This window comes from Odocoileus virginianus, chromosome 18, assembly GCF_023699985.2.
Source record: "Odocoileus virginianus isolate 20LAN1187 ecotype Illinois chromosome 18, Ovbor_1.2, whole genome shotgun sequence".
NCBI lineage: Eukaryota > Metazoa > Chordata > Mammalia > Artiodactyla > Cervidae > Odocoileus > Odocoileus virginianus.
In genome coordinates, this window is record NC_069691.1 from 43784658 (window position 1) to 43803206 (window position 18549).

The 18549-nt window shown below is 42.1% G+C and overlaps 1 protein-coding gene and 1 long non-coding RNA gene across 4 annotated transcripts in view; both read right to left on the reverse strand.

Moving 5' to 3' along the window:
• Nucleotides 1-3262: 3262 nt before the first annotated feature.
• On the reverse strand, nucleotides 3263-9812 carry LOC139039515 (uncharacterized). Its single transcript, XR_011492824.1, has 2 exons — nucleotides 9214-9812; nucleotides 3263-3634 (listed from the first exon to the last, which is right to left on the reverse strand). It is a non-coding gene; the product is annotated as an uncharacterized lncRNA (long non-coding RNA).
• A 154-nt stretch (nucleotides 9813-9966) lies between these two features.
• RIGI (RNA sensor RIG-I) overlaps nucleotides 9967-18549 on the reverse strand; it is a 75384-nt gene continuing 66801 nt past the window's right edge. For all 3 annotated transcript variants that reach the window (XM_070480613.1, XM_070480611.1, XM_070480612.1), the window contains 2 exons: nucleotides 14397-14540; nucleotides 9967-12883 (listed from right to left, as the gene is read on the reverse strand). In XM_070480613.1, the coding sequence (XP_070336714.1) occupies nucleotides 12545-12883; nucleotides 14397-14540 (483 nt within the window). In that variant the 3' untranslated portion in view covers nucleotides 9967-12544. The remainder of the gene's footprint in view (nucleotides 12884-14396; nucleotides 14541-18549) is intronic.

Here is an 18549-nt window from a genome sequence, read left to right on the forward strand (position 1 = left end):
TTGTGACACAATCAGGCATTAGACTGAAAGTGACTTTTCAGGGGAAATATAACAAGGTCAGCACTGTCGGGGACCACAGTTAATAAAAAAGTGGTTGTAACAGATTATATCAGAACCACCTAAGGAACTTCAAAAGCTACACATGGCTAGCCACACCCTGCCAGGATGTTCTAAGGGGCCTAGGCATGTGCCCAAGAAAGACTCCCAGTTGGTTCTGAAACGCAGCCTTTGAGGTAGAAATCCAGTGACCATTTGGGCATCAGTCAAGAGTATGCAATTCTTAAATCCTTACTACTGTTTTCTTTCCTTCAACAAGTATCAACCAGATGCCTACTCTGTTCCATGCTCTATACCTGCAAGGGCTTGACTTAAGGCTAAAGTGAAACAAGGAAATGCTAAGTTTTTCTTGTTTCAGCTTTTGTCTGCATTCTTCGGTTGGCTGTCGAGAAGGAAGGGCTACTCACCTTCATCCAAACTGAATTATTTAGATTTCCAGCAGATTTTCCAGCACTGAAAATCTACTGGGTTTGTCGCTCAGTCATCTCCATTGCAATCCCCTGGACTGTAGCCCCAGGCTTCTCCTTAAACCCTTGGAATTTCTTAAGTGCTGACAGCAACAAAGGTGTCTTAGTTATGTTAATGACTGGCCTTTGGACCACACCTAAGGAAGGGTGGGCATTCCTGGTGGCTCAGAATCTGCCTGCAGTGCAGGAGACCTGAGTAGTGCAGGAGACCTAGGTCGGCAAGATCCCCTGGAGAACAGAATGGCATCCCACTCCAGTATTTTGGCCTAGAGAATCCCATGGACGGAGGGACCTGGTAGGCTACAGTTCATGGGGTCGCAAAGAGTCAGACACGACTAAGCAGCTAACACTTAAGGATGGGGAAAACAATCACATGATCAGAGGGTTAGAACTTTTCAGTCTCATCCCTTGCCCTCAGGGGAGGTGAGAGGGGCTGAAAGTTAAACAAGTTACCAATGGCCAATGACTTAATCAATCATGCTTCCATAATGAAGCCTTCATAAAACCCAAAGAACAGGGTTCAAAGAGCTTGCAGGTGTATGAACACGTAGAGATTCAGAGAAGACATGGAAATTCTGAACCCTTTCCGCATATCTTACCCTATGCATCTCTTTCATTGGGCTGTTCGTGAGTGTCTCGCTGTATCCTCCTGACTATGCCAACTGTCTTGCTGTATCTCACTGTTCACTGAACCCAGGGAAGACAAGGCATGAGCAGGGAAGCTGGAAGAAGATGCGAGGAGCCCTAGGAACTGTGAACGTGCATGCTAAGTCATTTCAGTCGTGTCTGACTCTTTGAGACCCTATGGATTGTAGCCCACCAGGCTCCTCCTCTGTCCATGGGGTTTTCCAGCAAGAATACTGGAGTGGGTTGCCATTTCCTCCTCAGAGGGCTTTTCCCGATCCAGGGATCAAACCCACATCTCCTGCATTGCAGGTGGATTCTTTACCACTGAGCCACCTGGGAAGGAACTGCAGACACTTTACTCACTACAGGAAGGCAGACATGCTTTATTCTCTAATGGCTGGCACAGTAGTAGCAACTACGCAACCCAATTCAATACAATTCTTACTCCCCTCGAAGGGCTTTTCAGGTGGGGCTTATATAGCTTTACAGAACAAAAAGTGGCCCGTGGCCACGCAAGTACATCATGACATGCATGCGCAGTTCTATAAGTGAGCTCAGCTGTTACATAACCATGCAAAGTCATTAGTTACAAAACATGGAGTGATAGCAAAAAGTCGTGGGGCCAGAGAGCCTGACCACTGCCATCTTGGCTAATTTATAGGAACGGTCCCTACACTGAGTTAATTTCCTTTTACAATAAACCAATAATCTCTGAGTCCTATGAGTCTCTGGCAAATTAACTAAGGCCACAGAGGAGGTTGCTATAACTTTCATCCCTATTCAGTTGGTCAGTTCAAGTTCAGTTCAGTCACTCGTGTCTAATTCTTTGCAACCCCATTGAAAGGTTGTTGCTGAACGATTAGACGCGGGATTCTTGGCCTCCGGAGGAGACGAATTCAATCCGGGGCCAGAGACGAGGCTGGATCGCTCAGAGCTTTTGTGTAATAAAGTTTTATTAAAGTATAAAGGAGATAGGGAAAGCTTCTGACATAGGCATCAGAAGGGGGCAAAAGAATAACCCTTTTGCTAGTATTAGCAATGGAGTTATATACTCTCCAATGAATCCAAAGAATGTCTGGAGGTTGCAAAGACCTCACTAGACCCACTCCCATATTTTCATTTTAAGATAACAGAGTTGGCTAGAAGGTTTAATCCAAAGATTGTCCTCAGGCAGGATACATCCTTGTAAAGACCAGACCTACTCCCATAATTTATGTTTTAAGATAACAGAATTAGCCAGAGACTGTCCTCAGGCAGGATACATTATTGTTATATAATCCTAAGGAATGTAGAGGAAAAAAGTAAAAAAAGTTTGTCCTTTCTTCTTCCTTGAATATTCCATACTTCTCTCTCCTTGGGGACCCCTGGACTTCTTATCAACCTGCCTAGGAACTGACTCTCTCATTCCCCCCTTTCCTTTTAGGAGAATTATGTTGCCTAGGGAAAAGGGGCGTCGTTCTCATTCCATAACTGCTTCAGAGCTGACAAGGGGCGTTGTCCCTAAATTGGTGAGGCAACATATTCTCCTAATCCTCATAGTGAGGATGTCTGATCCAGGGGCCCCAAATAGTAGTCGGGAGAAGCTGCAGTGATAGCAGAAGTTTGAGCAACCATTTGTAACTTAAAAGCTTTCATGCGACTAGAAACAAATCCAGTTACACAGTTACAGATGCAGGGAGCAAACAGCAAAAACAAAACAATCAGAATTATTGTAATTAAGACAGATTTCCACCATGGGGAACTAGTTAACGTCTCCCAAAGTGAGACAATAGAGGCTTCAGGAGTATCCATGGCCCTAATCATCTTGTTCATGTGTTTAGTAAAATGAGTAACATTAGTGCTCATATCAGGTATATATGTGCAGCATTGAGTATGAATGATGGCACAAGTTCCTCCTTGTGCAGCTGTCAGAATATCTAAAGCCAATCTATTTTGTAAAACCACCTTTCTAATTTGTGTTTGTTCAGCATTAAGAGCTGAAATAGCTTTTTGAGAATCTTGTAATGCCTGTTGAGTAAAATTAGTAACCAAATAACCTCATCCCATATTTGATAAACATCAGGTAAAAAACCATCAGATCTAGACCTATTGGTCTTATGTGTAGCAAAATAGTCATTAAACTGAGACAGTGTATAATCAAAATTAAAAGTCACATTATGTCCATAGTTAAGGTACAGAGTATTACACCAGTCCATTCTAGGGTTGTTAGATGTCACCAGATGAAGAAGAGGCATCACATGTGATTGTTGTTGAAGGTATTCGCAGACTTGGAGAAAGTCTTTTCCTTGAAGTGGAGATGTCCACCACGGGAAGCCTTCCACTGATGAAGTGGGGAGTGCTCCGCAGACCCAGCAGTCAGACCGATTGTGGAATGCAGCATAGGAGTGAGCCCAGGACAGGAAGGCATTGTCTTGAGGATCAAATGGCAGACTCAGGATTTCTGGAGTCAGCAGAAGTAGGCTCACATAGATTATCAGGCCCATCTGAAACGTACAAAGCCAGAGCATAGAAAGTAAAGACGTAAAATGACATCATTTAGTTTTGGTCAGGGTGCCATCTCTTGACTCGAGTGTGATGCACCCATGAATCAATTCCTGGCACTTTGACAGCTGTGGGAGAAGAAAGAATAACCTGGTAAGGGCCTTCCCAGAGGGGCTCGAGGGATGAGCCCCCAGATCCCAATGTTTTTATAAGGACCTCAGTTCCTGGCTCAAATAGAGGCTTGCTGGATTCAGAGGCTGGGTCAGGAGTCGTCTCCTGGAGTTCTGTTAATGCCTGTTGAAAAGCTGAGAGCTGAGTTACATAATTAGTTAACTCTAAGGCTTCAGGATCTATAACAATGTCCGTGCTTAAGAAAGGCCTTCCATAAATACATTCAAAGGGGGACAGCCCCTCCTTTTTGGGGGCAGTTCGAGCCCTCATTAAAGCTATGGGTATGACTTTAATCCAGTTGTCCTGCGTTTCTTGAGTTAATTTGCGCAGATGTCTTTTGATAATGTCATTAGCTTTTTCAACCTTTCCTGAGGATTGGGGTCTCCAGGAGCAGTGTAAGTGATACTCTATTCCTAGAGCTTTAGACACCCCCTGAGTTACAGCAGCTTTAAAGGCGGAGCCATTGTCACTCTGAAGGCTCCGTGGCAGCCCAAACCTGGGGATAATTTCATGGATTAAAATCTTTATAACCTCTTTAGCTTGTTCACTACGACAGGGGAAAGCCTCAATCCATCCAGTAAAAGTATCCACCCAAACTTGTAAGCAAGAATATCCATTAGCTTTTGGCATATGAGTAAAATCAATTTCCCAGTCTTCTCCAGGATACTTTCCCTTTCGTTGTAACCCAGATTTGGCTAGCTTTCCAGTCTTTGGGTTATTTTTCTGACAAACCTCACATCGTTTGATAATGTTCTTTAAGGTTTTCATTACATTTTTACCTTCAAACAAACGAGAAGCCATCTGGTAAGTACTTTCTACACCCAAATGAAAACTCTGATGTAAACCCTTAAGAATTTTCCACTGAGCATTCTCAGGAATTATTAACCGTCCATCCTCGGACTGTAACCATCCTTTATCAGTAATCTTTGCTCCTCTTTTCTCATATCTTTCTAATTCTTCCTCAGTATATTGTGGTTTTTCCTGTTCCACAGGACCTGTCCAGATCAAAGGCGTCTGCAGGGAGGGGGTCTCGTAAAGTGCCGCTTTTTTGGCTTGAGAGTCAGCTAACAGGTTACCAGCAGCTACTTTACTCCCATCCCTGTTGTGCCCTTTGCAATGCATAACTGCTACTTCTTTAGGACAATAGATAGCAGTTAAAAGTCTCTCGATCTCTCTGAAATGCTTAATAGGTTCTCCTGTTGCTGTTTTAAACTGTCTTTCTTTCCATATTGCAGCATGAGCATGTAAAGTCAAATAAGCATACTTAGAATCAGTGTAAATATTCACACGTTGCCCTTTGCTTAACTCTAGAGCTCGGGTCAGGGCCACAAGCTCCGCTAGCTGGGCACTGGTTCCCTGGGGGAGAGATTTTGCTTCTAAAACCTGTTCAGCAGTCACCACAGCATAACCTGCTTTACGCTTTCCATCCCGAACAAAAGAACTGCCATCTGTAAATATTTCCATGTCAGGATTGTCTAATGGGGTATCCATTAGATCTTCCCGAGCTGCATAGTTTAAAGTTAAAAATTGGGAGCAATCATGATCAGGTGTTTCATTTTCTTTCTCAGGAAGGAAAGTAGCAGGATTTAAATTTCCACAAACTTTAAGCTTAGTTACTGGTCCTTCTAACAATAGTGACTGATATTTAAGAAGCCTACTGTCTGTCATCCAAATATTAACTTTAGAATTCAAGATTCCACTCACATCATGAGAAGTCAGTACAGTAAGGTTTCGTCCATTAATTATTTTTAAAGCTTCAGGTGCTAATAAAGCCGTGGCCCCAATTACTCTTAGGCAGTGGGGCCACCCACGTGCAATTACATCTAATTCTTTGCTTAGATAAGCAATAGGTTGCTGATGAGGCCCTCGGGGTTGTGTCAAAACTCCCAAGGCCATACCTTTTCTTTCAGTGACAAACAAGTTAAATTCTGACCCTGTGGGCAAACTCAAAGCCGGAGCTTGCAGGAGAGCAGTCTGAAGAACCTTAAAAGCCTTTTGAGTATCTGGAGACCAAACCAGTTTGTCGGTTTGGGCCTGCTGAGTTTCAGCTATAAGTTTATATAAAGGCCGGGCAAGTTCCCCATAGCCCGGAATCCAAATACGACAGTAGCCTGTGATTCCCAAAAATCCTCTCAATTGCCTTAAAGTCATAGGTAGGGGATGGTTTAGTATAGGTTTAATTCTCTCAGGACCTATGGCCCTAGTCCCTTCTGATATGATTAGGCCCAGATATCTAACAGATTGTTGACAAAGCTGAGCCTTTTCTCTTGAAGCCTTGTAACCGCAGCCTGCCAGAAAGTTTAAGAAATCTTCTGAGGCTCGTGAACAAGCTTCCTCTGTTTCAGCACAGAGCAAAATATCATCTACATATTGTAACACTACCGCTTCAGAGCTATTAAAGTTTTGTAGATCCCGTGACAAACTTTGTCCAAATAAGTGAGGACTGTCACGAAATCCCTGGGGCAAAACTGTCCAGGTTAACTGAGAAGCTGGCCGCGTGGGGTCTTTAAAGGCAAATAGAAATTGACTTTCTTCCGCCAAAGGCACTGAATAGAAGGCATCTTTCAAATCAATTACTGAGAAATATTTGGCTCGTTCAGGAATTTCAGACAATAGAGTATAAGGATTAGGCACCACAGGGTGTAAAGGAACCACAGCCTCATTTATTATTCGCAAATCTTGAACTAGTCTCCATTTACCGTTTGATTTCTTTATACCCAAAATAGGAGTGTTGCATGGACTGTTACAGGGAACTAACAGTCCCTGCTCTTTTAAATTCTCAATGATGGGTTTTAACCCTTCTTTAACCTCAGGTTTCAGTGGATACTGCTTCTTATGTGGGAATAAGTGTGGGTCTTTGAGCTTGACAACTACAGGAATAGCATTCTGTGCTCGACCCACAGATTTTCCATCAGCCCATACCCTAAAATTTACATTTTGTTCAACTAAAGGGAGAGAAAGGGAGGGCTCCATATTCATGAAAACAGAGGCATGGACTTTGCTCAGTATATCCCTTCCCAAAAGGGGTGAGGGTGATTCTGGCACGATAAGAAACTCGTGTGAAAATAGCACAGAATCCCAGTTGCACGATAAAGAATGACTGAAGTAATACCTTTTGGCTCGTCCAGACAGTCCCATTACGGAAGCGGATCGGGAAGAAAGTGGGCCAGGGGCTTCATTAAGCACGGAGTAAGTTGCCCCAGTATCTAAAAGGAAATTGACGGATTGGCCTCCCACCGTTATCAATACCCGGGGCTCCTCAGGTGTAATTAGGACGGGGGCTTGTGTGGGGACCCCCGGGCACCTTCAGTCCTGGTGGTCTTGAGAGTCAGACCCCTGAGACCTACGCCTCTGGGGGCAGTCTCTCCTCCAGTGTGGTCCCTTGCAGACCGGACATGGAGCCGGGGGCGGCTTAGATGCCTGAGGGCAATCTCGCTTGAGATGCCCCTCCTTTCCACAGCAATAGCAAGCCCATCCCTTTTCACCTGGGTCCCTCTGTGCATTTTTCTCAGGCTGCTTAAGAACGGTTTTCATAGCCATTGCGAGAGCTTCCGCCTTTTCCTTCGTCTTTCTCTGCCTTTCTTTCTTTTCCTCATATTCCCTTCCATAATAGACTGTCTGAGCCAGTTGTAACAGATTATCTAAAGACTGATTTGGTCCATGCGCCCGTTTTGATAACTTACGGCGAATATCTGGAGCCGACTGAGTGAGAAATCTATCCTTTAAGATCACTTTTCCCTCTTCACTTTCGGGATCAATCTCAGTGAATCTGCGAAGGGCTTCTCTCAGTCTGTCTAGGAATTTACCAGGAGCTTCCTTCTCCTCCTGTTCTATGTCTGCCAGTTTGCCATAGTTTAAAGGCTTAGAACGCGCCTGCTTGAGTCCTTCAAGAATACATCTGACAAAATGACTCTGATCCCATCTCCCTTTAGCAGTGTTATAGTCCCAGTCTGGTTCTGTAGCTGGGACCGCCTGACTCCCAGTGGGGAGGGCAGTTATCTCGTCCTCTCTCTTTCCCACTGATTCATTACCAAGCCATTCATCTCCATAAGCAACCGCTTTTCCCAAAACTCGAGCTTTTGAGTCGGGAGTCAACGTTTGTCCCAAGATATACATCACATCTTTCCAAGTAAGGTCATAATGCAGAGTAACACCTTTAAAACCTTTAATATATTTTTCTGGGTCCTCTAAATAGTCTCCCAGATCCTCCTTGATTCTTTGTATCTCTTGATAAGAGAAAGGCTTATTAACTCTCATAGACTGATAATTTCTCCCAGTGGGGACTTCATGAAGAGGCAACAGCATGAGTGGCTGTCCCTCAGTCTCTCTGGCTGCCCTGCACATATCCCAGTTTTTCAGGATACAGTTCAAAGGAGTGAGGCTGGAATTATTAGCTCCCATCTGTAAGAGAGAAAAAAGCGACCAGCGCCATTTTTTCTACCGGAGGCGTCCCTCCCTGCTCTAGATGGGGGTGTAGACAGACTTTACACCAAAAGCTTTTCCTTCCTGGTCGGACTTAGTCTGTCCCTTACCGACGCAGGCGTCACACTCGTCCCTCCCGGTTCTACCACCGAGACGGGGTGGGGATGCACCAGGGGTAGACCTGACGGCATCCCTGACTGACGTCCAGCCCTTCACCTCGCTTGCCTCTGATGCCACCCGGGGTGCAATCAGAGTAACCTTCCGGAATGCTTCCCAAGCTAAGACCTCTGGGGGAAACATTTGCCACCTGAGTGCCTGTGCACGACCCTAAGTATATTCTTGACCACAGCAAGACCGATACAAACATGAAACTGAGATGTTCCTTCCGAGTGTTACCACACCGGTATAAGAGCCTCCTCTGGTCCACTAAGAGCCAGTGTTACCAAAGGAAAGAAAGCCACTGCAGCTCCAATCCGAGTCACCTTTAACCTCAGAGATGCTCTGGGAGTTAGAGCTCCATCTAGCTTCCGAACTTTCCATGCCTAGCGAGGCTAGGCGCTTCCTGACTACCAATCCAAGTTTGAGACCTAGGCCACAGTACAGTAGCAACATAGATTACAAGTCCCTTGAAAACCTATGATCCGATAGATTAGGTTAGTACTTTTAATTCCCAAGGAGTTATGAAATGGTCAAAGAGACCGAAAAGTTGACCGAGAAAGGAGAGTTCGGTCCACACGCTTTGCCCGTTTCTGGTCGGTTCCTGAAGAAGACATTGGTTGCCTCTTGGCATTGGCAGGTCGGTATAAACCCCGACAGGTTTTTTGCCATAAGCCTTATGAGGTCGCCGCGGAACCGCAGAGCAGGGCTCCTCATTTGCTTTGCACAGGGCGTTTCATTCATTCACACAAGCACACCATAGAGTTAGTAAAGTACAGCAGAAAACATGTTTGCTAGGAGAACAAAGAACTAGAGCTCCAAGCATCCTTACCTTGTCCTGAAGGATCCCGGACGAGCCCCCAAGATGAAAGGTTGTTGCTGAACGATTAGACGCGGGATTCTTGGCCTCCGGAGGAGACGAATTCAATCCGGGGCCAGAGACGAGGCTGGATCGCTCAGAGCTTTTGTGTAATAAAGTTTTATTAAAGTATAAAGGAGATAGGGAAAGCTTCTGACATAGGCATCAGAAGGGGGCAAAAGAATAACCCTTTTGCTAGTATTAGCAATGGAGTTATATACTCTCCAATGAATCCAAAGAATGTCTGGAGGTTGCAAAGACCTCACTAGACCCACTCCCATATTTTCATTTTAAGATAACAGAGTTGGCTAGAAGGTTTAATCCAAAGATTGTCCTCAGGCAGGATACATCCTTGTAAAGACCAGACCTACTCCCATAATTTATGTTTTAAGATAACAGAATTAGCCAGAGACTGTCCTCAGGCAGGATACATTATTGTTATATAATCCTAAGGAATGTAGAGGAAAAAAGTAAAAAAAGTTTGTCCTTTCTTCTTCCTTGAATATTCCATACTTCTCTCTCCTTGGGGACCCCTGGACTTCTTATCAACCTGCCTAGGAACTGACTCTCTCACCATGAACTGCAGCACGCAAAGCCTCCCTGTCCATCAACAACTCCCGGAGTTTACTCAAACTGATGTCCATCAAGTTGGTGATGCCATCCAACCATCTCATCCTCTGTCGTCCCCTTCTCCTCCCATCTTCAATCTTTCCCAGCATCAGGGTCTTTTCAAATGAGTCAGTTCTTCGCATTAGGTGGCCAAAGTTTGGAGTTTCAGCTTCAGCATCAGTCATTCCAATGATTATTCAGGACTGATTTCCTTTAGGATGGACTGGTTGGATCTCCTTGCAGTCCAAGGGACTCTCAAGAGTCTTCTCCAACACCACAGTTCAAAAGCATCAGTTCTTTGGTGTTCAGCTTTCTTTATAGTCGAACCCTCACATCCATACATGACTACTGGAAAAAACATAGCTTTGACTAGATGGACCTTTGTTGGCAATTGGTCAGAAGCATAGGTAGTAACAATTTGTAGGGAGGAGGCAGGCAGTCTGATAGGACTGAGCTCTTAACCTGTAGGAATCTGATGCCATCTCCAGGCACAGAATGTCAGAACTGAGTTGAATGGTAAGACACCCAATTGATAAATTGCTTGGTGGTGTGGGGGAAAAAGCCCACATTAAAACTGGTGATCAGAACCTTAATACTCTTACAAAATACAAATGGAAAATGAATAAAAATCAGCAAGTAAGTCGGTTTAAATAACTCATTTTTTTTATGTCTTACTAAGAATACGTCTAACAGTAACCATGACCAAGCAACTGCTATGTATAATCAAGGACTTCTCATATGTTATTTCAGTTAAAAACTCTCCATTCATCCTTACAGGTATGCATTATGCTTGTTTTGCAGATGAAGAAAATTAAGCCAAGTAATAGTTATATAAATAGCAAGTTCTCTGACTCAGCCTGCAAAACCAGTCATCAGATCAAAACCAGGATGAGGTGGTTGTAGTGCGTCACCCGACTGATCTCCAGGATTGATCTGGGTAGTCTGGGTGGTCTCTTGGACACCAAATAGCCTTCAGATATAAATAGGTGCTATTTGAAAAGTTATGTGATCCCTTATATTGAGCATATTAACATTTTATGATGTTTACAAGTTTGTTTAAGCCATTGATGATCCTAGTGTATTACAAACAGCTCATATGTTTTAGGAATTTGCTTTAAATTACTACAGAGCCTACCCTGAGCTGAACATACAATACCTTGGCCTGGGGTGGAGACAGCAAAACTCAGGTGTCTCTGTGTCTGGAACACACCAAACTAAACTCCGGAGCATCAGCAAACCCTGTTAAACGGCACAGGATACCTTTGCACACATTCTAATTTTTTAAACAGAATGGACAGCCAAATTAAACTGCCCCTTCAGTATCATCCAAGGGACCTACCTGAGAACACAATCCAAATGTTGACCATCAGCTATTACTAGAAAATGGCTTGAGATGATCAATCGAAGGGAACAGTGGCACAGATTAAGAAAAAAATTAATTGGGCAAGATATCCAATAAACTAAAACAACAGAAATCAATTTTGCAAGGATTACTGTATCACTTCCATGTCCCCATTACTAGTCATTGCCCACTACTGAGAACACGCTCTTCAGCACACGGAACTCTGCTCAGTAACCTGTGGCGACCTGAATGGGGACCTGAATGTGAAACTGATTCACTGTGCTCCACAGCAAAAACTAACACTTCAGAGCAACTATGTTCCAATAAAAATTAATTTAAAAACTTAAAAAAGAAGAAAAAGAACTAAACTTTAAAGGAGAAAGGTCAGAGCCAAAAAAGAAAAAAAAAAGTCCACTGCAGAATTTTAATAATAGATGCCACATGTTGCTACACAGAGAATACAAGTATATGTGACTCTGATGCCTATGGATGTGTATATACATTGAACCTTTGGAATTGCCGACATGTGAGGGTTCAGAAAAAGAAGCCCGTAGAAAAGCCTGGGGAAGAGTTAGAAGAGCTAGTGGCCAAGACGGAGTTCCAAGAAAGAAGTATTCAACAGGGCAAAAACAGCTAAAAGATCAAGCAGAAGGATTAAGAAGTGCCCAATGGATCTGACAACCAGTCACTGATGACCTTGACAAAAGTAATTTCAGTGGATCGTTAAGGGCAAAAGTCAGTTTATAGTAGGTTAGTCAGTTCAGTCACTCAGTTGTGTTTGAGTCGTTGCGACCCCATGGACTGCAGCACGCCAGGCCTCCCTGTCCATCACCAACTCCCAGGGTTTATGCAAACTCATGTCCATGGAGTCGGTAATGCCATCCAACCATCTCATCCTCTGCCGTCCCCTTCTCCTCCCACCTTCAATCTTTCCCAGCATCAGTATCTTTTCCAATGAGTCAGTTCTTCGCATCAGGTAGCCAAAGTATTGGAGTTTCAGCTTCAGCATAGTGGGTTAAAGAAAGGGAAGTATGGAAAACCTTTCAACATTCCATTCACTCATTCATTGATCCCAGTGTGTACTGAGTGGCTATGGGTGCAGTGGGTTCTGAAAGGAAGGATGGCAACAAGTTAAGGCTTATTCATTTTTCCCAAGCTCTCCCGGCCAACAAAGAATCGCGTGCTCTAATCCACTCACTTGTGCTTGACAGACATGATACAGTATCAGTATAAACTGCTGAAAATGAAATAGAAGTTGAGTGATAAATACTCAGTATCGTACAAGCCATAGGAAAAATAACTTGACCATAGTACAAAGAGACCCATCATTTACCCACAGGTCTAACTTCTTCTTCATTCAAGTCCATCCATTCCCTGCAGATTGAGGTCTTGAGCGTGATTGTACATTTCTGCAGCATCAAATGGGATCTTCTCAAAATTAAAGTCCTTCCACTTTGCATATAGTGTCTGAGCCCCAGTCGCAACATCTTCCACAACAAAACTTTCGATCTTTATAACTGGAATCTCGAATGACTTGTACCTCACTTGAATTCCCCAGTCGTGGAGGCAGTCCTTCCTGGCACAGAAGATCTTAGCTTTCTTCTCAAAACTACCAAAATTCTTCGGTCTGGGATGTAACTTAGTCACGAAGCGCTCCCTGAAAGCATCTTTAACCACAGTGAAATGGCATTCCTACAGATAAAGGGATTGAATAGCACCCAAAACAGAATGTTAGAACCAGAACGTAACTATGATTTAAAAAATAAAATTCCCAACCAAACTTGTTAGTCCTCCTCTGCATGAGGTGTCCCCCATCGACTCACTGGTCCCTCCATGCCCACCCTCACCTCCAATGTGTGGTTGGGAGTCAAACTGCATGGATTCTACTCTGGTCTTGAGGCAAACTCACATTTCCCCCCTACTCCATCTATAAAAGAAGTGGGACCCCGCCTCCTTGTCATCTCAGATTATTGTGGAATTTTACCTTTCACGGCAAAAGAAAAAGACTCAGAAAGGTATGGGAACTTGCTAGTATTAGCCCTAAATGTGTTTCTTGCTCCAGTGTTGCACTGACTAGAGACTTCAGCTTTCTGAAGACTAAACAACCCTAATGTGACAACTCATCATGTGAACCAGCCCAGGCCCTCCACTGTCCCCAGTCGGCAGCGATAGAGTTATGTCCAATTTTTGTCTTTGGAGAATTTTCTAATCCTTTATCTAAAAGTTTTAAGGAAAAAAAAAAATAGAAAGCTAAGCTGCAGATGTGTTTAAAATCAGGAGATTTTGCTTCCATTGTAAAAGTGACCCATAACCCCAAAAGAAAGTTTAGAAAATGTAAAATAGGTGTGGGAGGCAGGCTCAAGAGGGCGGGGACACATAAATACTTGTGGCTGATCCACGCTGTTGTACAGCAGAAACTCACACAACACTGTCTAACAACTGTACTCCAATTAAAAAAAAATTTTTTTAAAGAAAACATAAAATAGAAAGAGAAAAGAACCATGGTGTCTCACTGTAAAATGTTAGTATGTTTTAGTATACTTCTGCTAGCTTTTTTTGGTACAAAACTAAGTGTTTTTGTTGGTGGCAGTGATAGTGGTGGTGTTACTATTTCACATTGCTCTGATCGTAGCATATTTACTACTTTGTATCCTGGGTTTTTCCCACCTTGCATTAATTTGTAAAAAGTTTTTCCTTATACTACATAAGCTTCCTAATCATTTTGTTTAACAAATTTTATTTTGGAGTAACTGCAGATTTATAGAAAAGTTAGAAAGATGATCCTGTGTACCCTTCACCTAGCATCCCTAAGCACTACCATCTTACATATCATAGCACATTTGTCAGAACTAAGAAATTAATATCAGCACATAGTATTTACTGAACTATAAATTTTACTACTTTTTCTAATAACACCTTTATCTGTTTTAGGATCTAATCCAGAATACCACATTGCATTTAGCATAATGATTATTTGTAATGGTTATACAATATTTAGTTAAACAGCAACTTTTAAGGTATTCCTTTATTGTTGAATATTCAGGGTTTTTTTTTTTTAATGTTTTAGCTTTTTAAAAATACATGGACCTTGGCCAGGATAACAAAAGAAATTAAGAGTATTCTTACTATAATCCTCTCACCGATAGATAAGCTTTAATGAGTGCTTAAAAATGACCCAGTGCTCTTTGTGAAAAGGGTTGCTTACCTCCACCACTCTTATATCAGCTGTGTAACATGCAAAGGTTTTGCACTTTCTGCAAAGCAGTTTTTTATTTTTCTTATCAAGCACAGGTTTTACTTTTCCTTGATTATCCCTGATTAATTTTTCATGACTCTGTATCTGGAGAATCTAAGTGCAAAAAAAGGAGACAAAAAACCCTTCAAATATGTACTTTGGGTATGACTAAAATACACACACACACACACACACACGTACATAATAATTTATTCCTATACAACTTCTATGAACATACAGTACCTGGTTTTGTTTATAAAAATCCCCCAGGTAATCTTGATTCTCCTAATTCTTTGTTAGTCAGTGTTTAACTGTGGCCTCTCCAATTAGTCTTTCCATATCTTCATCAAAGATCCATAAAAGCATGAAAGATGTCCATAAAACAGTCATGTGAACCATGCTTTCTACATTAGTAGTTGGTAAAACTTTTAAAACCCTTCACAAATAGACATATGATATGCATTGACTGTTTCAGGAATAAAATACCCACTCCCTAGGTATAAACCCATTGAACAGAACAGCAGGCAGAAGAGTCCCCCACCACCTAAACCTTTTTTCTCTCTTCCCTTGCAAACCACAAAGAATATTGTTGAATTACATTAAAGTTAAATGTCTAAACAGGATGACTACATTCCACCTCAAACTTTGGCCTTGGTTAAGTACACCTAAGAACCCTGAAACATTATATATAAAATAAACCTAAGATTCTGAAGGATGAAGAGAAAAAGGCAGACCAGCTAGGAGCCATGGAACCCTAGAAACAACACAGGAGTGAGCTCCCTGGGGTTCTTCTTTTTTTGCCTTGTGTATATATCCCAGACAGAGGGCTGAAGAAGCTGGCAACCAGAAATGCCTCTCGGCACAGACAGAAAGTCTCAACAAAAGCCTGTCTCTCTAGCCAAAGGATGAAGACAGGGGCAGCTAGCAAGACAGAAAACTTTTAGACAATAGCTGTTCCACAGGAAGAAATCAACAACAACAACAAAAAAACAAGAACCAAGAAACCCTGAATCTAGTGGGGAGGAACCTAGAACTCCACTAAGCAGGGATTGATAGGAAGCATCTCAACACTCCCCCCTGGTGGTGTCAGAGAAGGCCACACAGGGAGCCAGGATTTTCAGTCCTGCCACATGGCAGCCACCCTGCCTGTAGTATCCACAGAAATCACGGTGGGGGCCAGAACTTCCATCCCCAAGCGGAAGTAACAAGGAGCCTCCCCTTGCTGACATCAACAGAAGCTGAAGTGGGAAACCTAGCCTTCTACCCTCACCTGGAAGTTATGAAACAGGGTCACCTACCTCCCCTGCCAGAACAATATCAGAAGAAGCCAGGTGACACAGAAGGTTAAGTAAGATCCCGAATTTCATCATATGGTATGAAAACTTCTGGGTTTTGATTTAAAAATCACTCTTTATACCCAAAACCAGAAAGATCTCAAACTGAATGAAAAAAGAAAAAAAAAAAGAGAGAACCAGTTGATGCTAACACTGAAATGACAGAGATTTTGAGAATCATCTGACAAAAACTTTAGCTATAATAAAAATGACTCAATGGGTCATCATAAACACTCCTGAAACACAAACAAATTTAGAGGCTCAACCAAGAAATGGAAGATATAAAGAAGAACAGAATGGAAATTTTAGAACTAAAAGATACAATAACCAAAACAACAAGTTTAGTGGATGGGCTCAATAGCAGAATTGAGAGGACAAAGGAAAGAATCGGTGAACTGGAAGACAGAACAATAGAAATGGCCCAATCTAAACAACAGAAAGTGAATAGAAAAATATTAATAAATGAGCAGAGCCTCAGGTAACCTTAAGACTATTTTAAAAAGACCTAACAGTTATGACAGGAGAGGGGAAAGAGCAGAGCTTAAAAAGTACTGAAAGAAACAATGACTAAACATTTCCCAAATTTTACATAACAGAACCCTATAAGTATAAGATGCTGGACAAATCCAAACAAGATAAATGCAAAGAAACCACACCAAGACACATTATAATTAAACTTCTGAAAACTGAAGACATAGGAAAAAAACTTCAGTGTGCATGTATCATTTGCCCCTTAGCTTCATTTATTTATCTATTTCTGGATTTACATGTTTTTTTATGTAGCAATTTCACCTTTAAGAGATTTATCCTATGGGAATTTTTTTCAGTTGAAGTATAGTTGATTTACAATGTTAAGCCAATCTCTGCTGCAGAGCAAGATGACTCAGTTACACACATATAGACATATTTTTTTTCTATTTTTATCACAGGATATTGAATATGTTCCCTGTGCTATACAGTAGGATCTTGTTTATCCTATTGTTGTTTAAACTATTACATATATAATAAATATATTTATAAACTATTATATATAATATATATAAAAACTATTATATATAATAGTTTAAACTCTATATAGTTTATAAATATATTTATAGTTTTATATTTAATTTGCTAATCCCAAACTTCCCTCCCCGATCCACTTGTCCTTGGCAACCACAAGTCTGTTCTCTAAACACATAGGAAAAAATCTTGAAAGCAACCAGAAAAAAAAAAAAATGACACCTTACCTACAAGGGAAAAACAATCTGAATGATACCAGATTTCTCATCAGAGAATGTGGATAGCAGACAAAAGTGACATATTTTTCAAATGCTAAAAGAAAACCTTGTCAACCCAAATGCCTATATACTCAGCAATATATACTTAAATGAAGCAAAACAAATTATTTTAAGAATTTGTTCACCACCTTCCTTTCCCTAAAAGAAGAGCAAAAAGAAGTTCTCGAAAGAGGACATGACAGAAGAACACCTGAAACATCAATGATGAAGGAAGGAAGAATGAGCATGGTGATTTCAGAGCAGAGCTGTGTGTAGAAGGATCTGCTCTGCCCCACGGGTCTGTGGGGCCGCCTCTTTTTATCCAGTGTTCCAGGAGGAACCAGACAGCTTAGGTGTAAGCCCTGTTCCTACCACTTAGCAGCTGTGTCATTCTGGGCAAGTGCCTCAAATATAGAATGGGAATAGTCATAGCATTTACTTCATAGGTTGTTGGGAGGTAACGTGAGTTAATAACTCATCAGGACTGCCTGGCATAGCTTTAATGCTCCTTGGTATTCGTCTTGGTCTGTTAGGCTGGTCTTTTGCCAAGAACCATGAAAACGTTAATGATGGTGATTTGTACTTCAATATTGGGTAGGGCAATACCCATTCATGAGTTATTTTTTCCGAAATGTCATAGCTATTTTCATTTATGTATGTGTCTATATCAACTCTGGAGCCATTTTACAGAGCTAAAATTTATATTTTGATTATGGGCTATGATAAATGTACAACTGAATTTGCAGTAGATGCACATCTTTAAAATATTCAGTCATTCAATTCAAGAAAATGGTGTTTCTTTTCTTTCTTTCTTTTTCTAAAGGTTTTTACTTGGCTGTGCTGGGTCTTAGTTGCAGCATGTGGGATCTAGTTCCCTGACCAAGGACTGAACGTGGGCTCCCTGCATTGGGATCTCGGAGCCTTAGCCACTGGACCACCAGGGTATTCCCAGAGTTTCGTTTGTCTTAATTCACCTTCTATTACTCGGTAAAATTTTTTTAGCTGTCCCTGTGATGTTGGAGAAGACTCTTGAGAGTCCCTTGGACAGAAAGGAGATCAAACCAGTCCATCCTAAAGGAAATCAGTCCTGGATATTCATTGGAAGGACTGATGCTGAAGCTGAAACTCCAGTACTTTGGCCACCTGATGTGAAGAGTTGACTCATTGGAAAAGACCTTGATGCTGGGAGGGATTGGGGGCAGGAGGAGAAGGGGACGACAAAGCATGAGATGGCTGGATGGCGTCACCGACTCGATGGACATGAGTTTGAGTAAACTCCAGGAGTTGGTGATGGACAGGGAGGCCTGGCATGCTGCAATTCATGGGGTGGCAAAGAGTCGGACACAACTGAGTGACTGAACTGAACTGAACTGATTTATGCTTCAAACATTTCTGGTTAGGCCAACAGATGCAGAGTTTAGACAGACGGACTCTGCCCAGGCCCTCCCCAACCTAGCTGTGTGATCTACTGACGCTGAAAATTTTCATGCCTCAGTTTCCCTCCCAGAGCGTGACTTCATGAGAGGCTCG